This window comes from Mastacembelus armatus, chromosome 3, assembly GCF_900324485.2.
Source record: "Mastacembelus armatus chromosome 3, fMasArm1.2, whole genome shotgun sequence".
Taxonomy (NCBI): domain Eukaryota; kingdom Metazoa; phylum Chordata; class Actinopteri; order Synbranchiformes; family Mastacembelidae; genus Mastacembelus; species Mastacembelus armatus.
In genome coordinates this window covers 16,611,135-16,638,880 of record NC_046635.1, presented here as the reverse complement: position 1 = coordinate 16,638,880, position 27,746 = coordinate 16,611,135, and the positions used below count along the sequence as shown (strand labels likewise).

At 38.8% G+C, this 27,746-nt stretch overlaps 2 protein-coding genes across 2 annotated transcripts; both read left to right on the top strand.

Annotated features, from left to right (window-relative positions):
• Window positions 1–44: 44 nt before the first annotated feature.
• Window positions 45–8,723, top strand: ctsba (cathepsin Ba). Its single transcript, XM_026294108.1, has 11 exons — window positions 45–201; window positions 3,345–3,472; window positions 3,568–3,653; window positions 3,914–4,028; window positions 4,461–4,576; window positions 5,589–5,674; window positions 5,767–5,913; window positions 6,386–6,502; window positions 6,633–6,761; window positions 8,242–8,322; window positions 8,602–8,723. Exons 2-10 carry the CDS (start codon window positions 3,350–3,352, stop codon window positions 8,313–8,315), a joined length of 993 nt encoding a protein of 330 aa, XP_026149893.1. The 5' UTR covers window positions 45–201; window positions 3,345–3,349; the 3' UTR covers window positions 8,316–8,322; window positions 8,602–8,723.
• A 1,894-nt stretch (window positions 8,724–10,617) lies between these two features.
• Window positions 10,618–27,143, top strand: adpgk2 (ADP-dependent glucokinase 2). Its single transcript, XM_026293972.2, has 7 exons — window positions 10,618–11,111; window positions 14,617–14,776; window positions 15,371–15,561; window positions 15,696–15,792; window positions 15,947–16,083; window positions 23,848–23,984; window positions 24,469–27,143. The coding sequence occupies exons 1-7, from the start codon at window positions 10,916–10,918 to the stop codon at window positions 25,030–25,032; spliced, it is 1,482 nt and encodes a 493-aa protein (XP_026149757.1). The 5' UTR covers window positions 10,618–10,915; the 3' UTR covers window positions 25,033–27,143.
• The last annotated feature ends 603 nt before the right edge of the window (window positions 27,144–27,746 follow it).

Below are 27,746 nucleotides of genomic sequence, written 5' to 3'. Positions count from 1 at the left end.
GGAGTGAAAAGGGGAAGGATGGGGGTGACAGTTTCGTGTCACATGAGCCACGTTCATGTGATCGGTTCACGTGGTTTCAGGGCTAAACGATAAACAGGGGCCGTTTCACAAAGTGTGTTAGTCAGAGACAGTTGAAGAGTGGGGGACCTGGAGCTGAAGATTTCATCACGGCAACATCAACAGCTGACAAACGACTTCAAGGTAACAGATTTTGCTATCATCGCTGTGTTGTTTTGTTTCTTAAGCTTCCAGTTGTCAGAAGTTATTTATTTACAGGTCGTTTACACGACGAGTTAGCAATCTGTTAGCCAACATTTATCGTTTAGCTAATAAACCTACTCTGTGTTTGGCATGGCGTTAAACTATTCACCAGTTCAGTTGACGTTTACATTTTACATCGACTGCCTTGTTATAATAGAACGAACGATTTAAGCATTTTAACTTATTTTTAAACTAACGCTAACGCTAGCTTCATGGTAAGAGGTAGTAATAGGAGCAAATTAGACACGCGTCTCAAAAATTAATTAGTAGGACACACCAAAATAACCGGTGGAATCTGACTGTAGGGGGGAAAATAACTTCATATCTAGCTAAATTAAAATGAATATGAAACATAATACTGTCGAGCACGTTTAAACGGGAAATGGAAAGTGAAACTACGTCTTATTGCAACCTGCTTTTTCATAGCACAGGGAACGTAAACCGTAATGTACTGAATTTTGATAAACGACCACATACTTGGCTCACCACAATTGTTGCAAAGGACTGTTCGCTTCACTGCAAAATTATTAAACACACGAAAAAGATTTGTTTTCATGTTTGCAAGTACGATGATAATTGGCCTGGCCCCTAGATGAGTAAATCAGGAAATGTGTTTCGTTAGGTCTGTGAACAAATGAGGAAGAATTGCTGCCAGATTTACAGTCTCACCAGAGTTTATGTTATGTTTACGTTGCTATGTTAATAAAAGTACAGACAATAATTAATGCCTGTGTGTTACTTTCCATATGTTATGAGAGATTCAAACTTAGCAGCATCTTAACACCACTTCATGGTCTGTGTTCTGGAGCCATAGGTTTATATAACGAGAAAAAAAAAACATTCTTTGGTCTTGTCCTCTCAAAAGTACAGCATTTTTTTTAAAACTATTTTGACAACAAGAATTTGACTTTAAAGTTTTTCTCTTCAAAGGAAGAGAAGTAGTATTAATGTGTAATGTAAAGAAGCAAGAAGATAGGAGTATAAAGCGAGGCCAGCATACCTGAATTCTGAACTTAAAGATTAAACATAGACATCAATTTGTAAAGAAGTGGGGTAAGGAGTCCCCCCCCCCCCCCTTTGTCGATGTACTGACCATGCTGTTTGTCTTAACCCTCCCTCATGGGGTGAATTTCACAACCCCTTTAAAAATCTGGTTGGTTAACATCCAAAATAATGGTCAATCTAAGAGCATTTGAATTTAACATTCAGATGTAAAGGTAGGGCCAAAGAAGGCCTCATAGCCCTCCACTATGACTCAGCAAGTTATTGTAACCATTATGTGCCAGTATGACAAGTGTTTTTTTTTTTTTTTTCGTTTTTTTTCTCTCCTTCCCCCTGATCACCTCCTAAATCAGCTACAAGACTTTTTTGTGTGTCACTTCTCTTAATTGTGAATTTGTCAATCTGAATTTGTCTGCAGCTGATAGCTTGTGCAGCATGTAGATGGTTCAGAGAAACAGAAATCATAACATGCACATGCAGTGAGGAGACAAATTGTTCACCCACAACAGCTGGAGGACCCATAGAACTTTCTGTATAGCCAATCTATTACTAAAACCTTGTGTTTTAAAGCATGTTTCTAATGCCTAGCCAAAAAAATCACCATTGTTCATTTTCTACGAAATATTATGAAGTTTTTGGTATTAATGCAGTTTGAGAACTTATAAGCACATATTTGAGACTTTGGTGACTGCACTATGGCAAGTGAACACATCCATGAGAACAAATCATTTTCTGTAAAGAGGAATTATCAGCTCTTACTTCCTCTATGTACATTTTTGCTGACAACATTTCAGTAGCCCCCATGACCCTGGTTAAGGAATAAGCGGGTATAGAAATGGACATTTCAGTGGACTCAGTCATGTCATATGAAATCAGTTACACTGGAAGTCTTATGTTGTTTGTGTCTGAGACAGATCTGAAGTGTTTTCACTTGATTCTCTTCATAACAGCAACAAGACATGTCCAAACTGGTGTGCAGACTTATTTTTGAGAAAATGTGTGTGTCAATGAACCAACGGAAGCACGACGAATCTGTGAAGTTCTTGAAGTCGATTTGTAAATGTGTTACACAGAATGATTCATATTGAGTATTTGCTATAAGTGGCTAATTTTGTAACACGGATAAATATCACAATCACCCAGTGATTAAAACATTTTCTCCCTGTTCTGCACCACTGCTGTCCAGGCTTTAAGATCAGCTAACATCATTATTTTTGGGGGGTTGAATCTGTGTTAATTTTTCCCATGACCTCCATACAGAAGCACAGTGGCATTAAGTTTAAACATTCTATGTTCCCTGAGCATGCCCTGCTTTTCAGTTTAATGGGCTACAACATGGAAGTGATCTTGACTCTAACAAATACATTTCAGCTGGTAATATTGTCCCCACTATGTATCATACTGTGAATGGTATTTTTATATAGCATGAGTAAAAAAAATTTTTTCGCACATTTAATAGGAACTGAAACCCTCTCTGATTACAGTAAAGTGGAATCTTGTACAAAAGTAAATGCATATTTCATGTCATGTGATTTCCTCTTTGCTGATGCAGTCTATTCAATCACTGTAAAAGATGCTGACTAACATGAGGATAAGAAGTTTTCTCTGGCCTGTGTACATTGTCCCACTTGTAAAAGTAACATATGACTGGTCAGCTGTGAGCTTTTTAAGCAGTCTAGTTTCAGTTCATTGTGTAGTTGGGGAGTAATTTGTTTCAAGCATTACATTGTCTCAGACTTGTATTGATTACAAAGACGAAAGCTTTGGTTTTGAGACATTGTAATCAGTTTAGCCTTGAATATATAACAATTATCTGGAAGCTCTTCTACACTCCACACTTCATCTGTATCTTTTTCCTCGTATTTAATGTTTATTTTTCCTTCACTTATGTGCATATTTTGTGGCATTGTTGTGAAAAGCACATTAAGAGCCACTGTAATGTCAAATTTCTTGTGCCCAACATACTTGGTGATAAATCCAATTGTGATTCTGACTCGTAAAGTGGAGGAAAATCAAAATACTCCATCACGTTTTGTAAAGTCAATAGCCAATTAACTTGTCTCCTTTATTTTGTCTTTTAGGCAGAATGTGGAGTGCAGCCTTCCTGCTGTTGGCTGCCAGCTTGTCTGTGAACCTGGCCAGACCCCACCTCCACCCACTATCCAGTGATATGGTCAACTACATCAATAAGCTCAACACTACCTGGAAGGTTAGATTTTTATATATTTTTTACTCTTACCTTGTACATCTGACAATGGTATGAGCAAGTCTATTTTCCTAACCAATCTCCTTCCTTCACTGCAGGCTGGTCACAACTTCCATAATGCTGACTACAGTTATGTCCAGAGACTCTGTGGTACAATGCTGAAGGGGCCTAGACTGCCAGTCATGTGGGTCTCATATACTACCTTTTATAGAGTGTGAAACACACAAGACAAATTTCACTTATGCTCATATGTGCTAAAAATTTTCTGTGTTGTACTTTCCTCTAATCATAGATGCACCATATATATTGTATATATAAAGTAGTGCTGGTTTCGTTATCACTGAGCAAGGCTCTATATAGCTACCTAAGTCAAGTCAGCTTACATTGTGGTTGTGAGTTGCGCATAATAATACTGGACTCTACAACACTGTTTTTCTTCTCCAGGGTTCAATATACTGGACGCTTAAAGCTGCCCAAACAGTTTGACTCCAGAGACCAGTGGTCCAACTGTCCCACTTTGAAAGAGATTAGAGACCAGGGCTCCTGTGGATCCTGCTGGGTGAGAAACACACACACTGCTCAAAAGATGTAATCACATGTAACTGGGATATTTTTCAATTCAATTCAATTTTGAAATCACAATACAAATCATCTCAAGGCACTTTACAAAAACTAAAACTAAAAACCCAACAAATCCCTTATGAGCAAGCACTTGGTGACAGTGGAGAGGAAAAACTCCCTTTAACGGAAGAAAAAACCTCCAGCAGAACCGGGCTCAGTTTGGGCGGCCATTTGCCTCGACCGGTTGGGGTGTTGGCATGTTTATTTGCCTTTGATGGCTTTATAATCGGAAAACCAAATTACACCCTCCATTCTTAGACCTACTAAGATGTACTATTCAGCGTAACTGTACCTAATTGTCATTTAAGTACTTGTAGCCTGTTTCTCCATATTAATTGTTTGTAATATGTCTTGGTTTTTCTGCCCACAGGCATTTGGTGCTGCAGAGGCCATCTCTGACCGTGTGTGCATCCACAGCAATGGCAAAGTCAGCGTGGAGATCTCCTCTGAAGATCTGCTGACCTGCTGTAACAGCTGTGGCATGGGGTAGGACACAGTAATGTTTGGACTGTTGCACTACTCACCACTAGATGGCTGTAGTGACCTATGTGGACAGAACTCAGTAGAAAAGTATGCCATTGCAGGAATGATTACACAAATGAAATTGTGTGGGTGTGCGTGCATTAGGGCTGTCAAGTCCTTAGAATATTTAATCGGAATTAATCACATGATTGTCATGAGTTGTTAATACTCTAATCAACATGGAGATGGACAAACATGGATGCTTTATGCAAATGTATGTTTATTATTAGTGAAACCACCCTAAACATACACCATAAAGAACATAAGACATGTTTCAAAGACAGTATATGTTTTTCAAAGAACTTGTTCATGTCTATTAATGGAAAAAAAGAACATAGAAAGAACGCAAGTTCACATTATTTCTCTTTCTTTGCACTGAGACAGTTGTTCAGACAGACAAGCCTGTTAACATTTTCAGATGACAGGGCAGCTCGCTTTTTCTGAACAACATGGCCAGTGACAGTGAAAACAATCTTTCAGAAGATATGGATGTGGCACGTTTTCTAAATGAATTTACTGTTCAGAATACCTTTTTCTTTCTCCATTTCTGTTTGCTGCTGCACTTTTGTCTATGCTTCATTTTCGATTTCTCCTACTACGGGCTAGGTCATGGGTCAAACAGGAAATGTGCGCCGCGTTAATCGCACGTTAATAAAATTAGTGCTGTTAAAATTAGTTTGCGTTAATGTCTTCTTTTTGACAGCCATGGGGGGGGGCACCAATCCAATACACAGACTTAGTAGACTTAGTATGTGGACGAAAACTGAGCTTATTAATAAGATTGGGTATTGACCATGATACAATGAATAAGCATTATTGAATCAACACTTTGGTATCGGTGAAAGAGGTACTGAGAGAGGAAAAAGTTAAATTAGTGTGTCGTACTACTGTAAAGCCTTGCAGACAAAGAGTACTTCCTGGATGTCGATGAAGGTAGACAAATTTGGTGTTCATGCTCTTTTCCCTCACTTCTTAGATGTAATGGTGGCTACCCTTCTGCTGCCTGGGAATTCTGGACTCAGGAGGGACTGGTCTCTGGAGGTCTCTATGACTCCCACATAGGTGAGGGATGGTAAATGGATTACATAGTGCTTTTTTGCACACTCAAGGTACTTTACACTATTTGCATTGACGCTATCTGTCTGGGTCTGTAGGTTGCCGTCCATACACAATCCCCCCCTGTGAGCACCACGTGAATGGTAGCAGACCTCCATGCACGGGAGAGGGTGGAGACACACCTCAGTGTGTCTACAAGTGTGAACCTGGATACACACCCAGCTATAACGAGGACAAGCACTATGGTAAAGAAGAGGGAAAATGTTGGCTTTTCTAAATAAGAGAGGGTTTAGGGTTAAAGATGCTAACATGTTGATAAACATGTTTATCATACTAATTCTAAAAGTATTTTATGTTCAAGCATTTCAGAATTTTTCAAGAACTACTTTAACAGAACAAACCTATAGGAAGCACATTTTATAATTTTCTTAAATTTTTAATGCATCTTTACTGTATAAATGTGTGGCTAAATGTGTTTAATAGGCTTTGTTAACTGTTGGTAAATCTAATGGTAATCAAAACATGGATAAAACGTTATACATGCTGATTGCATTTGTTAGCTCTTACCTACAGTATGACAAGTCCTGTACCTTTAGTCGTGTTTGTGTGTAGCATGCATGTGATGTCCTGAAATGAACTTGACCTTAATGATACTGAGCACTGCTCTTTACACAGACACACAAGGAGCACAAGAACCTAACTCGAAATATTTTGCAGGTAAAACATCGTACAGTGTGATGGCAAATGAAGAGCAGATTCAGTATGAAATTTACAAGAATGGCCCAGTAGAGGGAGCCTTTACTGTTTATGATGACTTTTTGCTATACAAGTCTGGTAAGAACACTTGCGCCATTGACAGACACACATGGTATAAACAAACTTGTGAACTTGCACTCCGTTGATGCTGATTGCACATTTTTCTCTGTGGTTGTGTAAAATGTTTTTGACTTTTTTCTGATTTCAGGTGTGTATCAGCATGTGTCTGGGTCTGCTGTGGGTGGCCATGCCATCAAGGTCCTGGGTTGGGGGGAGGAGAACAGTGTTCCCTACTGGCTCTGTGCTAACTCCTGGAACACTGACTGGGGTGATAAAGGTGAGCAGAGACACATTCACTAGCATTTACACAGCAAATAATTGTTCTTTTTTTGTCTCTTCTATCCACTCACCCCAAACGGTCGAGGCAGATGGCCGCCCAAACTGAGCCCGGTTCTGCTGGAGGTTTCTTCTGTTAAAGGGAGTTTTTCCTCTCCACTGTTGCCAAGTGCTTGCTCATTAGGGTTTTTTTTTTGTTTTGTTTTGTTTTTGTAAAGTGCTGTGAGATGACTGTATTATTTGGCATTACATATTACAAATAAAATTGAATAGTCAGTAAACATTATCCCTTGTATTTACATACATGCAGGGATTGGACTATTGTTCATTCTTGTTCAGAACGTGGCAGCTCATATTCTAACAGGAACCTAAAAGGTTTGAACATATTACTCCCACTTTATATTCATCACATTGGTTCCCTGTGAGATTTGGGATTGAGATATAAATAGATATAGAGAGAGAGAGAGATTTTTTTTTTTTTTTTTTTTTTTTTTTTTTTTTAAGTAATTGCCCCTCATGGTGTGTTTTAATGTTTTTTTTTTAATGTAGCTCCAGTTTTTCCTCAGAGCTCTTTCATAAAATGAAAGGGCGACCAGTCAGCACCTACTAAATGTGCCCAGGATGCAGTCTTGATGGAGACTGTGTGGCCTTGGAGTTCTCTGCCCCTAGATTGGCAATCTTCTACTGATATTGGGGGGTTCAAAGCTAAACTAAAGACTTATACCTTTGAGAAGTGCTACAGTCCATGATGGCCACTAATGTTTACTAGTTTGGTGACATGCATAGGGTTATGTATTTTGTATCACTTATCAGTGTTATTTTATGAACAGCACTTGGGGTCACTTTGTGCTTTTAGGCTCTCTGTAAATAAATTTGATTTGATTAATTGATATGCTACAGTAATAACTAAATGGTCTAAATAGGAATATTTTTCAAAATAAATTCCTTTTACTCTGTATACAAAATCCATAATAGCATACTATTTTTGCATTGTGGTATTACTACTCAGTGCTTCTGTGAAACATGTTAACTGTCAGTAAATCAAGACAGCCATGATATTTTGCTAAATAGAACTCCTAGCAGCTGTTCTGAATGAAACAAATGGGCATTTACTGTGAAAATATTTTATACCTACAATTGTTTCCAGGTGACACAGTGGTAAAGTGCTTAAGACTGTTGCCTCACAGAGAGAATTTTCAGAGTTTTCATGCTCCACCTTCATCCCACAGTCCAAAGACAAGCAGTTTGGGTTTAGGTTAATTGGTGACAATGTGAATATGAGTGGCTCTGTGTCAACCCTGTGAAAGACTGGTGGTCTGTCCAGGTCTGTCCTGCCTCTCAACAAATGTCAACTGGGATTGGCCCCAGCCACTTGTGACCCTGGATGTGTCAGAATAAGTGTTAAATGACAGAAAGGTAGAACAATTGTTCTGATAATTGATCTGTAATCAGTCCTTTGTCTGTTTGTCTCTGGTTTTCAGGATTCTTCAAAATCCTGCGTGGATCTGATCACTGTGGTATTGAATCTGAGATTGTGGCTGGAATCCCCAAATAAAAATTAGGTAAGAAAATAAATTATAATGGCAATATGAGGTATTGGCCTCATACAAACCTGTGTTTACTGTGAGCCTATAGAGTACAGCACTGGCATTATGTTTGAGCCACTTTAATCTCAAAAACAAAACTGGATTACATGGCTTTGTATTTGTGCACAGGCCTTATAGGTCCACATTGACTTCTGATTGTTTCCCAGCTCAGTACTTTACATTTCAGGTGTGCTATTCTATTGTCTTTGGAAAATCTCAAATGACTGTGGGCTAAAAACTAACTGTTTTTTGCAGGTTTTGAGCTGCAGTATGGACTACATAATCAATAGAGGGTGACACACTCCTGCTTTTTGTCTTTATAGTTATAGTCCACTGATCTCAGACAAGGGCATATAGTTTTCTTTCTACATCAGAATCCAAAGCAGCCTTTACTTCATGTAGGTAGATTAGCAAATTCTTTATAACAGTAACAATGGACCTGCATGCAAACTGAATGTGGTTCTTTGAGCTGGTGCAAGGCATTGCTCCTCCAACTCTTTGTCAATCAAAAGGTTGTACAAGTGTTTTTTAAAGCACGTGTGCGTTTCATTTTATCTCTCATTGTAGAAATCAATCATTTGTACCCCTATTAATCTTTGTTTTCTGAACTGGTTTGAATGTAAGCCTTTTAGAGCAATTTTTTTGATAATTATGTTTTTATTGAATACCATTTTTATTCTTGGTGTCACAAACACCATTCTATAATGTGTGGATGCACTCTGGTGGCTGTTTTTTTTTTTTTTTTTTTTTTTTTAAACTGTAGCATCAGACAAACTTTTTTTAACATGGTTGGAAATTGAATGCTTTTGTCTGTTAATCAAAAATGCCACATAACATTACATTCTAAATTAAATAAAACAATCTTTGATACCAAATGTGGTGTTGATGCTCTTAACATGCACATTGATGTTTTAAATCAATCCATAATTCTGTCTGACTGATTTGAAACCATGCACGCAAGGTGGGATTGACTTCTCAAAGAAAGTGTGGGTCACATTGTTATTAGATAAATGGATAAGCAAAATGTGTTTCCAGTGACGGACAGACACTTGGGAGCACTGTGACATTTCCTAGTGATCTGCTCCTTGACCACAATAAGATAGCAGAAGGATAAATTCTCAGAATCCTGAAACAAGGCTGAAACAAAGTGCCAAAAAACGTCATTACGTCTTTCGACCATATAAGTAGCACCCATAATGCATTGCAACCATCCACCAATATCATTGGCGTCGGCACGTGTTGTGTCAATTTGAGATACCTGTTGAGATATCATACTTACCTGTTCTGCACATGCCCAGACCCACAAACCTGCACGCTGTTTCCACGCCCACAAATTTGTGCAACCTTTGAAATGCAGTGTGAGTTTTACACTCATTGTTTTAAAGTTGTTTTTATCATAACATTTTAACATCACAATCAATATTAATATATTAATCAATATATTATGATTATCTTGGTTATTAGCAGTCATTTAACAGTACATGGAGTAAGAAGTGGTGTAAAGTGTACAATGACTAATTCTATACTGCGTTAGCATGATAGGGTATAGTGGTCTATTGAAATATACTATATATATCATTGTTAATAAGAGTATCAAAACATGCTCTCCATACAGTGTACATTAAGTGACATATATCTTTATAGGAAATAGCTGAAAATGTAAATCCATAAGGCAGCAGAAACTGATGGAAGAGGTCAAAAACAGTCAACAGCACTGAAATACACACACAACATACCCAGCATGGCTAGGTGAGTAATAGTGTGCTAAATCGATAGTAGGCTATACAGTTTGCTACACAGTGTGGAGGAGTTGTATCATAGCAATGATAGTTATATTTAAGTTATGTTAAGTTATATTTTAACTAGTAAAAATAGTAAACCTAGACTATGTAGCCACGTACCAGGATCAGGTTATATCACCAGCTATGGGGAATGTGGACACACAGTACATACACCTGAAAATTCAGTACATAGTTTCCTTGTTTGCCAGAGCCAAATATTTGTATTCTGTAGTCTAGATAATTTTCCTCCCAGGTGAGCATAATGGCCAAATCCCAAACTAGTTGGTTAACCCTATTTAAAATCAGTATTGGAGTAAATGTAATTACTTTCCACAAATGGATGGAATGTGCAAGCTAAAATTTCTATAGTGATAATAGCAATCAAAGCCGGAATGCAAAAGGAAACATTTTGTTTTAAGAGATCAGTAAAGGGGCTGTAAGGTTTGCCATTTCCGCCTTGTTGTCAGCAAAGATAAACACCGCCTTTGTAAATCGTGTTGGTTTTTATCACCGGCGTCTGCCCATTATTCAACCTGAGGAGCGGTTTGCTTTGGCAAAAAGAATAATTATTTTGACATTTACCTACAAAGATAGCGCTTACATATACACTTAAAACGCAGTTAAAGTTGTGGCGTTTTGAATAAATGGCAGAAATCCAGGATTGCGCTCACTACATTTCCACTTGAGTCAGGCGGGACACTTCGGTTCTATAAACAAACAGACAACGCTCGGCTCTTTACAATCGTTCGTAACACGGTGAGTCGCCGTTGATAGCTAGCCAGCGAGCGATGGAGGGAGGAGGTTTTGTCTCGTGGGTGAAATATGGGCCCCTTGTGTCCTTTTTTGTAGTTCTGTTGGCTCTGTGGTTCCGGTCACCCCAGAATGAAGTACTGAACGACCGACTGGACATGGTCCTGTCCTCGCTGCTTCGGGCTGAACGCAAAGTCGGAATGAACGATGTCGCCAGACCGAAAGTGGCTATTGGTAAGTGGTGTGTGCTACCTTACGTTAGCTAGCCTTACCTAACTTTATTATTATGATTAAGATTCTGGGTTAATATTCTATCTAACAAAAAGTAAAATAGCTGGCACTGTCGTTAGTAGCCGCATTGTTAACGTTAACTTCGGTCATTGTGAACTCTCACTAGCAGTAACGTCAGCTAGAAGAAAAGTAAAATTTGATAACCATGTAACTACTTTGTAATTTAAGTTAACGTTAGTCCATCTTGAAATTGGCTAGTATTAGTAAGGTGAACATAAAACATGTTTATTAAAAGTATTTCAAGAACTAGCTACAAAGCTTCTTTATGTGCAGTGATAACTTTAGCGTATATTCACGTTAGTTTGTCGCAGCGCTCACTTCATATAACGTTACCTTCTCTTTATCCAAGGTTTAGTAGTAAATTCTAGGTGTAGCATAGAAATGTTTTCCTTTTGCTTTATCTGAACAAGCCCTTGGCCCTAACCACTCGCGACTTGGTGCTTAGCTAACGTTGCCTTAATCTCAACCAGTTACCTCAGCCTACTTCGACTCCCTGATCATTGGGATCTGACTTTAACTGTGGTCAAGATAAAAGTCAAATTTGAGATAGACATCTAAATACATAAAATATTCTTAAATTAGCTAGTGCTACCGTTAATTTGCTTATAAATTAGTAAGAAACGTGGCTGACCAAGCGACAGTATCAAACCTTCCAGCTCACTGTACTCAGGTAAACCTGCGTTCATTATCAATAATTAACGCATAAGTTAGCTAACCTGAGGGTAAGGTGGGAGCATTTTAGGCTTAAAATAGGTCAGTCTTTGTTTTTTTGGAACTATCCAACTTGCGTTTGACTAAGAGCAGAATTTAGACTGCTCTAAGTATACATATAAATCAATGTACAATGTGTTTAGGGCTGACAATAACCAACGTAACATGAAGTTTGTCACGTTGCACAAAAAGCACATTAGTGTCTGCACTACAAAGTAGCAGGAACTTCCACATGTACTAATATACATATCTATTTGTCTCTCTCTCTCTCTATATATAAATATAGATATATCTATATATCTATATCTATATCTATATATATATATATATATATATATATATATATAAATAAAAATTTAATTTATATCAATTCTTGCATCACAGGATTTCATTGTAACATATAGGCCTGGTCTACAGAAAAGAACATTTATGTTTAATCTATCTAAATATTGTTTTTTCATACTTCAATTATTTATGCTTGTCATTGTCGAAAAATACAGAATAGAAAAAGCTTTGAAAAAATAATCACATTGTAAATCGCAATCGCAAAATTGCAATTAGATTATTTTCCAAAATCGTTCAGCCGTAAGAGGAATTGAACTCAGGTGTGATAAACCATGGTTAAGTTTTAACAGGGGGGGCAAACACTTCTTCACACAGGGCCATGTAGTTTTGGATTTTGTTTTCCCTTAATAATAAAAACTTAATAAAAAAAATTTTTTTGATCTGATACAAAATGTGACACACTTGCAAAAAAAATAAGAAATCAGGAAGGGGGCCAATACTTTTTCACACCATTGTGTATACATTGATTGCTGAGATCGATATTGTCAGCTTATTGTGCATTTTTTGCTCACTCAGTCATCTGACTGTACCTAAAACCGTAGAGGGAGAACTCCAGCAACACCTGTAAAGAGCCTTCTGTTTTAGTGTAGATCAGCATTTTGTCTGACCAGTTTGTTCTATGCAGAGATCAATGATCAATGGAGATCAATGTATGGATTGATGAGCGTTAAAAGAAAAGTGCACAGACGAATGGGCACAGTGGTGATATTTGTACATTGAACATAGGTGAACCTAACTGTAATAACTAATGTCTTCCTTATATCACAAATAAAGTGACTTAAGCTTGTCTTGAGTTAACAGTCAGCATTAAGTCTTTACCAGGATATCACCTGTAGAGTGCAAACAGCTTCAGACAGGTTTAAGGAAACATAGTATATGTGTGACACCCTTCTATTTCTTACAATCTAATCGTAAAATCTTGTCATTGGAACCTTGAAATAAATGCACAACAGAAATGACCAAATGTATCCATCCAACCTTTACCCAGCTAAAAAAGAGATTCAGCCATGCTGTCAGACATTTTACATTATTATTATTCACAATTCGATTGAATACCATAATATGTCACTTAATATTACAGATTCATTTTGTATTCCTATTGGATATATTAGGTGGTGACTTAGACAGGGTATCTGCAGGTTTCTAAGAGCTAGATTTAAGACTTTTTAAGACCTTTTTAATACCACGCTGAATGAAATTTAAGACCAATTTTGTTTACCATAACACACTGTTTATTGATATAAACTGTTTACACACCGTTTGATTTATTAAAACAAAAATAAAATGCCAGGTGTTTTCCGACAGGTTTCCACAGCCGCTTTGTCTTATTCACACCGCATGTGGGTCTCCAAAGCTTTCATACCCATTGTTCCGAGTTTTAAATTTTTTTGCACAGCCTGCACCGGACCTCGAATACGTTGCCACTAACTGGACTTAACCGCGGCGCAAAATTAGGGTAACCAATTGTCATTAAATTTACATTTACCCATGGCAAAACACTAATGCTGAAACTTTACCGCAGTTCACGCAGCTGCCAGAAAGCATGTGTTAAATGAACTCCCCTCAAACGCGTATTTTAGTTGGTTCTGCGTATTTCGTTCTGCGTAACAAATACGCGAAAGGCTTTCAAATTGATTTCAAGATGAAAATAAAATCTTCTTTATGGGGTCGGTTAGATTTCATTTTAAGACCTTTGAAACGTGAATTTAAGACATTTTAATGCTAATTTAGGCCTTAGTTTTATAATATGGAATTTAAGACTTTTTAAGGATCCGCGGACACCCTGCTTAGAGTTAAACACTACAACACTACCTGTTCTTCTGTATTGATATTCAAGAACATTGTTTTATATCCAGGTAAAAGGTCAGAAAATCACCTAGATGGTGAGCTAGCAGCAAATAAACATGCAATGACAAAGCAACTTGAAGGTAGACTTACACCACACTCAGATATTCAAAAGTAATTCAACTGTGTGACTATTTCAGTCTTGTTTCAATTACCTAAGTGTCAGGTTGTCTGTGCACTTTATGTTCAGACATGATAGAAAATGTTTTATAATGGAAAGCTATGGATTGATGAGACAGATGTTTGAAACTGTACTGGCATGTAACCAGACAAAAGCCACAGCAACAGGATAGCATTGTTTTACATGCAATACATGCACTTTGGTGAAAGTGCATGTATTGCCATTATAATTGGCTTTACTCTCTTCGTATTGTTTAGTTTACTGCAGTGCCTGAAAGAAACTGCCTGTGTGATTCAGTCATTTAGTTTTAGTTTCAGTTTATCTTCTCCTTTTTGTTGCCCAAGCTGTTTAGTTGTTTACTTGCCTGTTTTTATTACATATTTATCTCTCTTTATCTTTTTCCGTGTCAATGTTTTTCATTCTCAGGCTTCGGAGGTTGTGTTGACCTGATAGTGGATGGGGTATCATTGCTTAATAAGATTGGCCTCCCTCCCACAGACCAGCCCATTCATCATGACTACATAGAAAATGCAGAACAGCTGGCTCAGAGCTTTGCCTACTTCTTTGCACCAGGAGCTGCTGCAGAGTAAGTGATGTGTTTGTGTGAACAAGAGCTAGCCATTAAATAGGTGTGGTCTCGTTCAGGTAATTAATCCTAAAGTCACAGTAGGAGAAATAGAGTACACATGCTCTTGCAGTCCTTGAATACTTTTTCTTTTATGTGCTAAGACTGGTTAGTTGAGTTTTCCTATTCATGTTACAAATGTTGTAAAATGAAGACATTCACTGCGACTGCATTGCCAGCTGTGAGGCCTTCTATAGAGGTGTGTACCTTTCCAAATCATGTCTAATCAATTTAATTTACCACAAGTGTACTCCAATCAAGGTGTAGAAATATCTCAGCAAGAGAAATGGGAGGCATCTGAGCTAATTTTTACATGTTGTTGCAAAGGGTCTGAATACTTATGCAAATGTGATATTTCAGATTTTGGTTTTTAATAAATTTACAGATGATTTCTTAAATTATGTTTTCACTTTGTCATTATGTGGTACCGAGTGTAGTTTAATGAGAAAGAGATGAATTGAAACAATTGTAGTATCAGGCTGCAACATAACAAAACTGAAAAAAGTGAAGGGTGTCTGAATACTTTCTGAATGCGCTGTATTTTCTTTCTTGCAGACGTTTTATGCTAAATGACACTCTCTTTAATGAGCTGGTGGAGGCTTCCCGTGACCTACCTGGCAACAGGTGGTCAGTTGGTGGCAATGCCCCAGTAATGGCTGGTCGCATGGCAACTGAGGGATGTGATGTATTGCTAGGGGGAAGTTTCAGCCCTGATTTTACTGACATCCTGTCCCAGCACATTACAGGTACATACAAGCTTACACCGACACATATTCTTAACTTTTCCAATTCTATGCTTCTCTCTACCTCTACCATTTTCCATTTCTCAAAACACTGTTATATCTTCCTCCATTCACCTTAACCTAGTCTGTCTTTCCAGTGGCAGGTAACATTGTAGAGGAGCCAGATATTCATCTGATCCTAGAGTATCCTTCTGGAGCTAGCTGGGGCCACTATACCTCACGTAGAGCCAATAGGTATGGCTTAATTGAACATTTGTACATGTTTGGAGAATCTCAGGGATTGTGTTAGGTAAACTGTGGACATTGTGTGTTTATGTACATATGTGTTTAATGTCTCTGGGATAAATAAAGCTGACTGTACTGGGCTTTATTTGCTTGTTCTCTATAGGTACATTATCCACAGTGATGACCATAATCCATACCTGGCATCCCTGGAGCAATTTGCTGAGGAACTTGAGGAATTCAAACCAGATCTGCTTGTGGTTGGTGGGTTGCAGATGATGGATAACTTCCCCTTCCAGTCAGGTAATAGGAAACTGGTGCTAACCCCTTATTTGTTATTGATGAGGAATGTATGTATTATTAGAATCTTCTGCTCTGGATTGTGAAATAGAATAGCACCTAGAACTCTTTAAAAAAAAAATAGTTTGCTGAGTAGATGTGGGGATGTTGGTTGTTTTTGGCTAACTTTATCACAATTATTTAATAAGTTGTCTGTGTTGAGATAAACGTGAAAGTCAAATAAGGTCTTGGGGTTCTTGTTATTTGTGAATTGAGTTTTGTGCCAATTAAGTTTTGCTGAAAGTAACCTTGTTCCTTCTAGGGAACATCTGTAGAGTAGGCCTCTGCTAAAGGAGTATTTATTTTGGCCATAATTACAAAGTATTTGCATAATTATTAAAGTGCAAACATACGTGGATAACCATGTTGTGTTGTCACATTGCATTGGCGCTACTCAGTTATGCAATATAAATGGTCACCACCAGCCAGTCATTTCAATTCAATTAATTTGTATAGCACCAAATCACAATACAAATCATCTCAAGGCACTTTACAAAAAACCCCCAACAAATCCCTTATGAGCAAGCACTTGGCGACAGTGGAGAGGAAAAACTCCCTTTAACCCTCTGGGGTCTGAGGGGGTTTTTGGGGCCTGGACAAATTTTGACATGTCCTGACATTTGTGCTTTTTTCAGTGTTTTTTAAACATATTAATGTCTAAAGTCTAATAACACTGTAATCAGCACAAAATTGGCTACAATAATATATGAGCAGCAAGTTTATACATTATTGTGTTTTTGAGAAAAAAGTGTTTATGCATGGCTAGTGAAAAACTACAATTTTTTACTCACTGAAATAAGACCATAAAACACAAACAGAACATTGGTTCACAAGACTTTGGAGACCAGCATGTTGTAGGCTAAAGTGTTTACTTCAGAGTGCTGTGAATGTCATCTTGTTCACACATTCACAGAAAACAATACACTGATTTAAATTTCCTAAGACACTTTTTGTCCAGAAAGGCCATATGCAAGAGGGTGTGTCTAAGGATGAATAGTCATGTGATTTACCTGAGAACACAAAAGACGCACTGAACGTCCAGACAAAGGCGCGCATAATGAGCCTTTCAGTCAATGTAGATGGGACGGATTAGTGCTGTACAATACAACACAATGAGGAGCAAACGATCCTCATTTGAGTTAAAATCAGTGTTTTTATTCTGAGGACAAGCTAAACTATTTGTCTCTGTGTGGAATGTAAGGAGCGCCGCTTCACGTGCGTAACGCACCATCATCCAAACGGGCCGAAAAAGTGAGTAAATTCTATGATGAAGTTTGATATTTTGTGTCATTTCTCGGGGGCGTGCACATATTTACCTGGTTCACCTGAGATTATTTACATGTGAACAGTGGACAGTGTACAAGGCGGGACCGCATTACCTGTAATGAGGTGAGACAGGAAAAAATGGACTTCTCCTTACGTTCATACGGATTAAATAAAAAGTGATGATTTGTTTTCGACTTGAATTGTTTCACTCAAAAGAAAACATTTCAAGCTTTCTAGCCATATAATTCTTATTTTTAGGAGCCAAGTATTCGCTGAGATTCGGGTTGTTTTATTTACGCGTCTGTGAAGAGAAATGGCAGAGACAGAAAAGTCCGAGAGCGCACCCTGTCGGCTTTCTTTATTTAAAAAAAGCACAAGGTTTTGTTGTTATTATGATGGTATACCACTAAAACTAGACCCTTTACAGATTTGAATGATATGCTTCTTTTATCTGTACGATCAGAATTGACGGAGTAATTTAAGTTTGTTTCGGCCTTATCAGAAAAAGATGCGTCAAAACGCGCCGGCGCGTGCGTCGACCCCAGAGGGTTAACGGAAGAAAAAACCTCCAGCAGAACCAGGTTCACTTTGCACGGCCATCTGCCTCGACCATTTGGGATAGCGGATAGAGGAGAGAGAAAAGGACAGCAACAATAAACAACAAATAGATACTGCAGGTTGATGGGGCCAGTAACTGCACATCAGCATTATACAGCTACAGGACCAGGGACACCTGCAGAAGGTACAGAGAGAGAGGAAGAGAGCACAAATCAGGGGAGAGAGAGAGAGCACAAAGTTACTGACATTCAATCGAGGAATATACATGTGAGGAGGGAGGAGGAGAGGAGAGGAGAAGGGATGGGGCGGGGGGGTTAGGGAGGTTAGGGTTAGGGTTAGGGGAGCTCAGTGCACCGATGCTCCTTGGGGAGACTAGGCCTATAGCAGCATAACTAAGGGATGGTTCAGATTTACCTGAAGCCAGCCCTAACTATACACTTTGTCAAAAAGGAAGGTTTTAAGTCTAGCCTTAAAAGTACAGAGAGTGTCTGCCTCCTGAACCCTTACTGGGAGCTGGTTCCACAGGAGAGGAGCTTGATAGCTAAAGGCTCTGCCTCTCATTCTACTTTTGGAAACTCTGGGAACCACAAGTAGACCTGCACTCTGAGAGTGAAGTGGTCTATTGGGATAATATCGTACTATGAGGTCTTTAAGGTATGAAGGAGCTTGATCATGAAGGGATTTGTATGTGAGAAGAAGGATTTTAAATTCTATTCTTCATTTTACAGGGAGCCAATGAGAAACTAATATAGGAGAATATGATCTCTCTTGCTAGTTCCTGTCAGGACTCTGGCTGCAGCATTCTGGATTAACTGGAGGCTTTTTATGGAGATACTGGGACATCCAGATAGTAATGAGTTACAGTAATTTAGAATTGAGGTAACAAATGCATGGACTAGTTTTTCTGCATCATTTTGAGACAGGATGTTCCTAATTTTTGAAATGTTGCGCAAGTGAAGGAAGGCAGTTCTAGAGATTTGTTTTATGTGTTAGTTAAAGGACATGTCCTGGTCAAAAATAACTCCAAGGTTTTTTCACAGTAGTGCTAGAGGCCAGGGCTATGCCATCTAAAGTAGGTATAATTTTAGAAAAGCTATTTCTGAGGTTTTTAGGCCCAAATACACTAACTTCTGTTTTCTCTGAATTTAAAAGTAGAAGGTTACTGGTCATCCAGGCCTTTATGTCAGTTAGACACACTTGAAGTCTGATTAACTAGTTTGTATTAACAGGATTCATATATAGATACAGCTGAGTGTCATCTGCATAGCAGTGGTAATTAATAGAGTGCTTCCTAATGACATTGCCTAAAGGAAGCATGTACAGGGTGAACAGAATCGGTCCTAGCACAGAGCCTTGTGGAACTCCATAACTAACTTTTGTGTGCGTGGAAGGTTCATCATGGACATGAACAAACTGGAATCTCTCCGATAAATAGGATTGGAACCATTTTAATGCTGTTCCTCTGATACCAGTCACATGCTCCAGTCTCTGTAATAAGATGTTGTGTAAGATGCTGCCCTCCACTGTGTTCGTACATGGCATAGATGTAAATAAGGATGGAATCATTTTCTTAAATTTATTAACAGCATTGTCAGATAAACAGCTTCTGCAGTGGAATTTTCTTCCAAATGCTGCATGATCTATCATCTTAAATTCAAAAGTTATTAAAGAATGATCTGACAAAATAGGATGTTGGAATGTTCAATTTCGATGCCATAGGTCAGAACAAGATCAAGTGTGTGATTGAAACAGTGGGTGGGCTTATCAACATCTTGAGTGAAATTGAATTGAAATCCAATATTGAATTAAATGCACGGCTGAGACTATTATTTTCAACATCTACATGAATGTTAAAATCTCCCACTATAATGCCTTTAACTGAACTAAGTGCTAAATCAGATAAGAAGTCTGGAAATTCAGTTAAAAACTCTGGGTAAGGGACAGGTGGAGGGTACACAATGACAAGTAGAACTGGTTTTTGTGTTTTCCAGTTTGGATGTGAGAGACTAAGAGTAAGGGCTCTCAAATGAGTTATAACTGTTCTGAGGATGAAAGTTTAATAAGTTTGAGTGGAAGATTGCAGCTACTCCTCCACCTCGACCTGTGCTTCGAGGAATATGACAATTTTTATGACTGAGGGGGGTTGATTCATTCAGACTGACATATTCATCCTGCTGTAGCCAGGTTTCAGTAAGACAGAGTAAGTAAATTTGGTGATCAGTTATCAAATCATTTACTAACAGAGATTTAGACAAAAGACACCTAATATTTAATAATCCACATCTGACTGTTCTGTTTTTCTGTTCAATAAGAGGAGTGGTCTTAATTTTTATTAGGTTTTTATGAATAACTCCCCTTCTGTTAACATCTGATTTATTTGATTTATATGTTTGAGGGGCAGACACAATCTGTGTGGTTTTAGGGGGGCGACGGCTCTTAAGAAAACTGCAGAGAGGTGTTTTAGGTTGAGTCTCTGTATTCCGGTCCCCACTTTGGATTGTCAAACTTTAGGTTGACTAATAAACTCGGCCAAATTTCTAGAGATGAGAGCTGCACCATTCAAAGTGGGATGGATGCCGTCCCTTGCTACCAGACCAGGTTTTCCCCAGAAAGTGGCCCAATTATCTATGAAGCCCACAATGTTTGCTGGACACCACCTAGACAGCCTGCGACGGAACTACGACGTGCGGTTAAACGTCATCACTGGTCAGATTAGGGAGAGGTCCAGAGAAAATTACGGAATGCGACATTGTTTTGGGAAAATACACATCGTCGCCTCCAAAGCTAGCAGAACCTTGCACTTATTACACGTATCATTATCACTAAAGGAGGCAGAGGAATAACTAAACATGTAGCACACCGAGCAGGAAAGGGAGAGAGAGAGGGAGAAGCCATGTTACTAGCTAGCTAAGCTAACTGGTAGGCCAACGAACGCCAACTCTGGGAATAGCAATAAATACCGGTCAAAATAGAAAGGTACTTGGCTAGTACCGGAATGTGTAGCGGTTAATTAATTGTTTAGAGAGTTTAATTAGGTTTCAGGCGTGTTAGACTAAAGCTAGTCTGTTGCTATTTTAGTTCAATACCCCTGCTGTACACGAACAATATAGCACAACACGCTTGCAACAGGAGGAAACAGCAAGGCACTTGCCCTTGGACAATGTACAACTTTGTCACTGGAGCGAAAAGAAAAACTTTTGACGTTTCCGAAACTAACAAGGTGATGATGGACAATGTGATCAATGATTCACCACCAAAATCCAACACACTGTGTGTTGTGTCTCAGAACAGTATGAAAGCTAATGAACTGAGGACACTTAGAGACCTTACACCCTGTCACGCCTGTAAAAGTCATTTAAGCTCATGATAGTCAGGTGTTGAATTTGGCTGGATTTTGACCACTTTTTAAGTGCTGGCTGTTTCTAAGGACAGAAACTAAAATAAGGAAAAGGGGAAAGGGCATGTTGACAGTATCACCTTGGCAGGCAGATTATGCCTCATAGGCCTCGATTCTGCATTTGTTTCTGCTTGCTTTGAAAACAAGTTCCATGAGCTACATTTCGGCAGCCATAGCAGTAGTTTTTGGCCAGACTCTGCTTTGCCGTCTATGTATCCAGGTCTTTTTCAGATGTACTGGCTTGTAGTATTGTTGAAACCAAAAAAACACATATAAAGATTAGGGATGCACCGAAATGAAAATTCTTGGCCGAAACCAAAAACCGAAAAAGAGGAAACCAAGGCCGAAAACCAAAACACCGAAAGAAATTATGCCAATTATTAGTACCATTGCATTTATGGCTATGGCTGTATACTAACTTTACTAAAACCAAGGCATTGCAATTGCATAAATTAATATTAAAGTTTCAAGGAATAAATCAATTACAAATTATGCAAATATTTATTTAGCACATTGCAACAATGCACAGTATAAAATAAAATTCAAACTAAAATGTTTAACTTGACCCCACTCATGTGTACATTAAATAATAATGTACAGGCCTACTGGCCTGCTGAAAGGTTGTAAAATTGAGCAGACGGAGTGGGCGTGCTCGGGGGCGTTTTGCTTTTCTGTGCCGCGTTCCTCTCATATTCAGCGTAGCGATCGGAATGTTTGGATTTCAGGTGATAAATTAAACCCGACGTGGAGAAAGTCTTTGCAGATGCACCCCCTCTTGAAATTTCGGCATTACATGTTTTGCAAATCGCTGTCCGTGGGTCTTTTTCAGATACACTGAAATACGTCCACACCGCAGACATGTTGCTTCAGACAAGCACGTGCAGGTCGCGGTTTCTGTTTGCATCATCACAGCATTTCGGCCGTAATGTTTTGGAGGATATAAGTCTTTCGGCCGAAAACCGAAAATGCACCTTTGGGCCATTTTCGGCCGAAAATTTTCGGTGTTCGAATATTGCATCCCTAATAAAGATTAGGTGCAGCTGTGCTGTGAGATCAGCTACCTATATTGATATTTACAGTGACTGAAGACAAAGAGTTACCAATTGCCCACCTCCTCCAGATCCACTTTAATTTTCATTTGTCATCCTTTCTCTAGTATCGCATCCATCCATTTTCTATACCCGCGTATTTCTAATTAGGGTCACAGGAATCTGTTGAAGGCTATCCCAGCTCTCTTTGGGTGGAAGGCTTCTCTAGTATCCCGCTTCTCCTCTAATATTTTGCCTATTTGGGCCTTTTTCAACCCCCTTGTACATGCGAGGAGACATCTCTGTCCTGACACTGACCAATAATATAAACAGTTATATTAGCAAAGATAAATTATTGGTTACCATCTAATGATTTTTATCTGGGCCCAGGAATAAACTACTCTGAGTTTTCACTAAACTCGCTTTCTGCAATACCCTTCTCATATTACAGACTAATATTTAAGTTGAACAAAAAGAAATAAATCCTTTCTCACCACAACTTTTGATAGAAAACTTCAGATAATAAGACCAGGTTTGATCATTTTTAGTTAGCAGTAAGTGGTCTCACCAACTAAAAAAATTTCCAGTGTCATTAGTGATGGGCAAGTGAAGCCTCATGAAGCACTGAGGCTTTCCTGACAATTGTGCGGAAAAAGATTCAAAGCTTCGAGACTTCAGTGACTGTGACATCTGGTGGACAACTGAAGCAATAGCAACCTCTAAAGAGCACGACTGAAGCACTGGCACTGTTTCAATCCCATGACAGCAATAAAAGTTCAGACCTCTTGAGATCAAAATGATCCCAAACTTTAGAACGTCGCTTATTGGTGGGACTCGCCGTGAAACTTGCCAAAATACTCTCACTCTCCCTCTCCAAATCCTGAAGCAGAATGATGTATCTTATATAGCTGGTATGGCACCAAACCACTCAAATCTGTCAAACCTGTCAAGCTGTCATCGGCTCAGAATGCATTGAAACGCCATGAGCCAATGACACACACTGAAAGACTATGAGCCAATGAAAAGCTTTGAAACATTTTGAAGCAATGAAGCGCGAAGCGAAACACTGACACTGGTGTTTTGATACAAGCTCCGACACAGTGTTTCGAATCACTCCGCTTCAGGAAGAGTGACACAAGCTCCGAAGCCTCGGTATCATTTGCCCATCACTAAGTGTCATGCAAAAATAACAATACAATACCAAACATCCATTTTCTGCTGCTTTATGCGGGGCCCGGTTGCAGGAGGGAGGGGAGAATGAGAGACCAGACGAGACAGGGCATACAATATCTTGTCAAAAATACAAGGTTTTTCACAGGAGTACTGGAGGCCAAAGCTATATTGTCACATAAGCTATTAATTAGGTTTTTAGGAAAATAGCCACCCAAAAGTGAGCCCCCCTGGCATGAAGAATTTTACACTTTAATCTTAGGGGTTGCTGAGAGGATTGCTTTATCGCTACATCCTCTATCATTCCAGGTGAGCGGGATGCTCTCCTCGTCCGCCTGGCCGATCTGCTGTCCTCCTCATCTCCTCAAATTGGTGTCCATTTTGAGATGGCCAGTTTTGTGGAGGAGAGTATCATGGAAGACCTACTTCACTATGTTATCCCCCATGTATGTATAACTAAACCAATGAACTAAGACTCTAATTTATATGAGACTAGAATGATCATGGAAGAAAAATATATGAACTGTTCTCCTGTGAAAAACTGAACCAAACTACACCAGGTAGTCTTAAACTAGATCTGCTTAGATAAATTTGTAGAATGCATCTGACACAGTGGAAACTAGATTTGTTTTCCCACATTTGCACAGTTTTATTTTTCAACTTGTTACATATTGATGTATGAGAGTAGACTAGATTTTGTTTGCATATGCATATATCTTAAAAAATTGTCAGTATTAAAATTTGTATTTGTATTGTAGTTTTTTAATTGCAATCAGCTCTGTCAGTCAACAGTGTTATTTCTGAAAACATGATCATGATGAAAGAATATATCAAGTGCAGCAGTTATGTTTTTGTTTGATTGATTTAAAGATGTATTGTTCAGTTAAATGCATGTCAGTACTTTAAACAATCCTGTTTGCGCTTTTTCAGGCTGACTCATTGGGGATGAATGAGCAGGAGCTTCCCAACCTGCTCAGTTTGCTTAAAGGCTCCAACATCACAGTGCTGTCAGACCCAAACCCTCGTGTAGCAACTGTCCTCGACCAGATGAGGGAGGTCTATCGCATTCTGAACCAGCGCTACAAGTATACAAGTACAGAAAGCGGCACAAATGGTGCTAAAGCTACAGGTAAGCCGTTGACCCGCCTCCATGTCCACACACTGGCCTTTCAGGCCATGATTGTGACACGCGGCTCCCAGTGGAAGAACACCATGTCAGCCACCGCCAAGGCTTCTCTCACAGCTAACCGCCATGTTTGTGGCTCTAATGACATTAACCCCAACAAGGCAAGACTCATTATGGACGACTCTTTTTCTGTGAGTCGGCAGGAGGGCAGCCAGCGTATCCCTCTGCAAGAGACCAGGCCTGTCAGCTGCTGGAAGGAGGAGGACTATGAGATCTGCGTTGCACCAGTGCTGGTGTGCACTGAGGTCTACCAAACTGCAGGTGGAGGGGACAACATCTCAGCTGCTGGCCTTGTGCTGCAGATCTAGAGAACAGTACTAAATGATCTGTTGAAGTGTAGTACTAACTTGATGTTAGCAAATAATGTGATTCTGGAAACTTGATATTGGTGTGATGCAAAATGGCTGCTATGGCAAACAAAAGTAGTGGTTACAATGGGTATCACGCAGATGTTATCTCCTTTGCATGACATGGTGTAAGGTGGACCATAAAGACCAACTGTCACTCATAGGAGTCAGTTGATGGGGTGCAGTGATTATTAATGTTTGATTTAGATTTTTAGTTAAAGAATGTTGAGCAGACACTGCCTTGTCTATGCCAAGTCACTGTTGCCCATTATCTGACTGTAGAGAGTTGCATGTCCTGTCCTAAACTTCGCCAGAACCTACAAGGTTCGGCTTTTACTAAGGATGAGATGAACAGGGATGAGGCTTGGATACAGTCAAAGAGACACAACCTTGTCCTATAAAACCACACTACCAGACCTGTGGCGTAGTGTTTTTGAATTGTGTATTAAGAGTTTGATGCACTGGAAGTCTGTTGTGCTTGAAAGACAAGTTTGCTACTATGCAGCAGACGTATCCAGTGTTTGATAATTAAAAAAGCTGAATCTTTGGTTTCTTGGCACCATGTTGGTTAGGTGTTTATACTCATCCAACAAGTTAAAAAGCCTTTAACTTCACCTTCCTTGCAACAAGTGCAGTTTTAGTAGAGCCAGACTGAGGCTTTTTAAGGTCAGGTGTGAGCTTTGTCCTGCCTCTTCCCTCTTCTGTTTCATCCGAAGAAGGGAAGGATTGCAAGTAAAAAGCTAGAGACGTGATCACCTCTTGTTCTTCCCAGAATATGTGAAAAATGTGTATATTGGTTTGTGTGTGTTTGACTTGTTTTTGGATTATTATTGTGTGTCAGTTGCTGTGCAGTAATGCAAAAAACAATAAGACACTACTGTTGATTAGATATGATTTCAGAAATCTCTCTACTTCTCCTTATATTTTCTCTCTTCCATGTTTGCCATGTATTATCTGTCATATGTCCCTACCATCCATGGTTGTTTATGCTCTTAAAGGACCAAAAACTGTGTGCACTACCTTAGACAACATCTTTGTGAAGGGGCAGTTAATGGCAGCTGCATTTTTGCATTCTCATCTGATATTGCTGTGGAACGCAATGTCATCTTTAGTTTTACATTGTTCTAAGAGGGGTTAGCGACATGATATTGGGATTTTGACTTGAAGCCATGGTGTTACTTACTATGAATCCTTCTAATCTGTGGAATTGGGGACCACACTGAAATTCTGTTTTCCTCATTTAGTCTTCATCTCTGTTGTTGCCTGATGTTTCTCCCCTCCGCTTCCAGCTCCAAAGAAGACCTAAAATGTGTTGGTGCTGTTGGTCAGGGCCGTTGCTCATCACTACACACACACACACACACACACACACACTCACTCTTTTGTCAAAGCTACTACTTTTTTATGTTTTTCCCAAAATAATTGATGTTGAGATGATCCATATCTGAAAATAGTGCACTATATCTAGATGACTTTCAGGATAGGAATTGCTTTTATTTCAGACTTTATATACAGATGTGACTGGACATAAATGGGGATACACCTGTTGTATTTGTCATTATTTGGATATCTAACATTCCAACCGCAGACCAAGCTTCAGTTATTTTCTCCATTCAGAATGAAGTATGTTTCACCAGTACACCTCAACTTGAATGCAGAGTATTTTTTTTCTTGATTACATAATGTAATGTCAATTAGTTTGGTTTGTTTTTTACTTGTTAAATGTTTATTCATGCTATAATGCAACATGACATGAGATCAAGAGAAAATCAGAATCCAAAGGTGAGAGACTTCCTTTAAATTTTTTTTATCTTTTAGCAAGACTGTATTGAAGCTGTTTGATTATACTGAAAGTAATTGAGCCTTTTACTCTTTTTTTACTTTTGGTGTTAAATGACCAGGGAATGTCTAATGCATACTTTTTCTATTACTGTAGTGTTCTGTTTTATTATCTTCACTACACATGGTGATTGGAGTTTGAGTTTCTTATTGTGAAATAAAACCTTACCATATATTCATGCATGTTGACCATTCAGTGCAGTCACACAAAATAAAACGCTATACTCAAAGCAGTCATTGCCTTTGTTTTTTATAATTGAGTTCATTATTGGCAAGAATCATGACCATTATGTCTTTGCATGTCTGTCAAATTTTATCATTGAATTTATGGAAAACATTTCTAGATGCTTGTGCTGAATAGCAAGGGACTGTCACGCTTTTTGTCACAGAATCAAACACCAGGATGAAGGTTGTTTCCTTTCTCCCTACTGTCATAACCTAAATGACTAAATTACCTCTATTTTTCTGCCACTGAGCCAGTGACACTGACACAACTTGTCTTTGATTGTCCAATTCACCAAAACTTAGTGGTCTGTTTTAACTCTGACCTCTGGTCTTTGGAGGAGGGAAGCCAAAGAAAGTCATTGAGACATGAGGATAAAATGGAAATACACAGAAAGGAACTTGTCATCAGATTCTAATCTGGGACTGCATTGCAGTGGAGCCACATGGTCTGTGTTACAATAGCAACAGTGCGTGTTTCATTCCTCCTCCCTAATGGAGTAATACATCACAAACTTAGACCTTTACCTCATGTCCAAACATACATTTTTATCTACATACTAGGAATAGTATTAATTATCCATCCATCCACCCATCCATCCATCCATCCATCT

Excerpts from the sequence above, each read along its gene's own strand:
- ctsba (XM_026294108.1), top strand. The coding sequence starts at position 3,350 with ATGTGGAGTGCAGCCTTCCTGCTGTTGGCTGCCAGCTTGTCTGTGAAC. Across the intron at positions 3,654-3,913 it reads GGGCCTAGACTGCCAGTCAT|GGTTCAATATACTGGACGCT; the intron begins GTGGGTCTCATA and ends TTTCTTCTCCAG. Across the intron at positions 5,675-5,766 it reads TCTCTATGACTCCCACATAG|GTTGCCGTCCATACACAATC; the intron begins GTGAGGGATGGT and ends CTGGGTCTGTAG.
- adpgk2 (XM_026293972.2), top strand. The coding sequence starts at position 10,916 with ATGGAGGGAGGAGGTTTTGTCTCGTGGGTGAAATATGGGCCCCTTGTG. Across the intron at positions 15,562-15,695 it reads CCTGTCCCAGCACATTACAG|TGGCAGGTAACATTGTAGAG; the intron begins GTACATACAAGC and ends CTGTCTTTCCAG. Across the intron at positions 23,985-24,468 it reads TTCACTATGTTATCCCCCAT|GCTGACTCATTGGGGATGAA; the intron begins GTATGTATAACT and ends GCGCTTTTTCAG.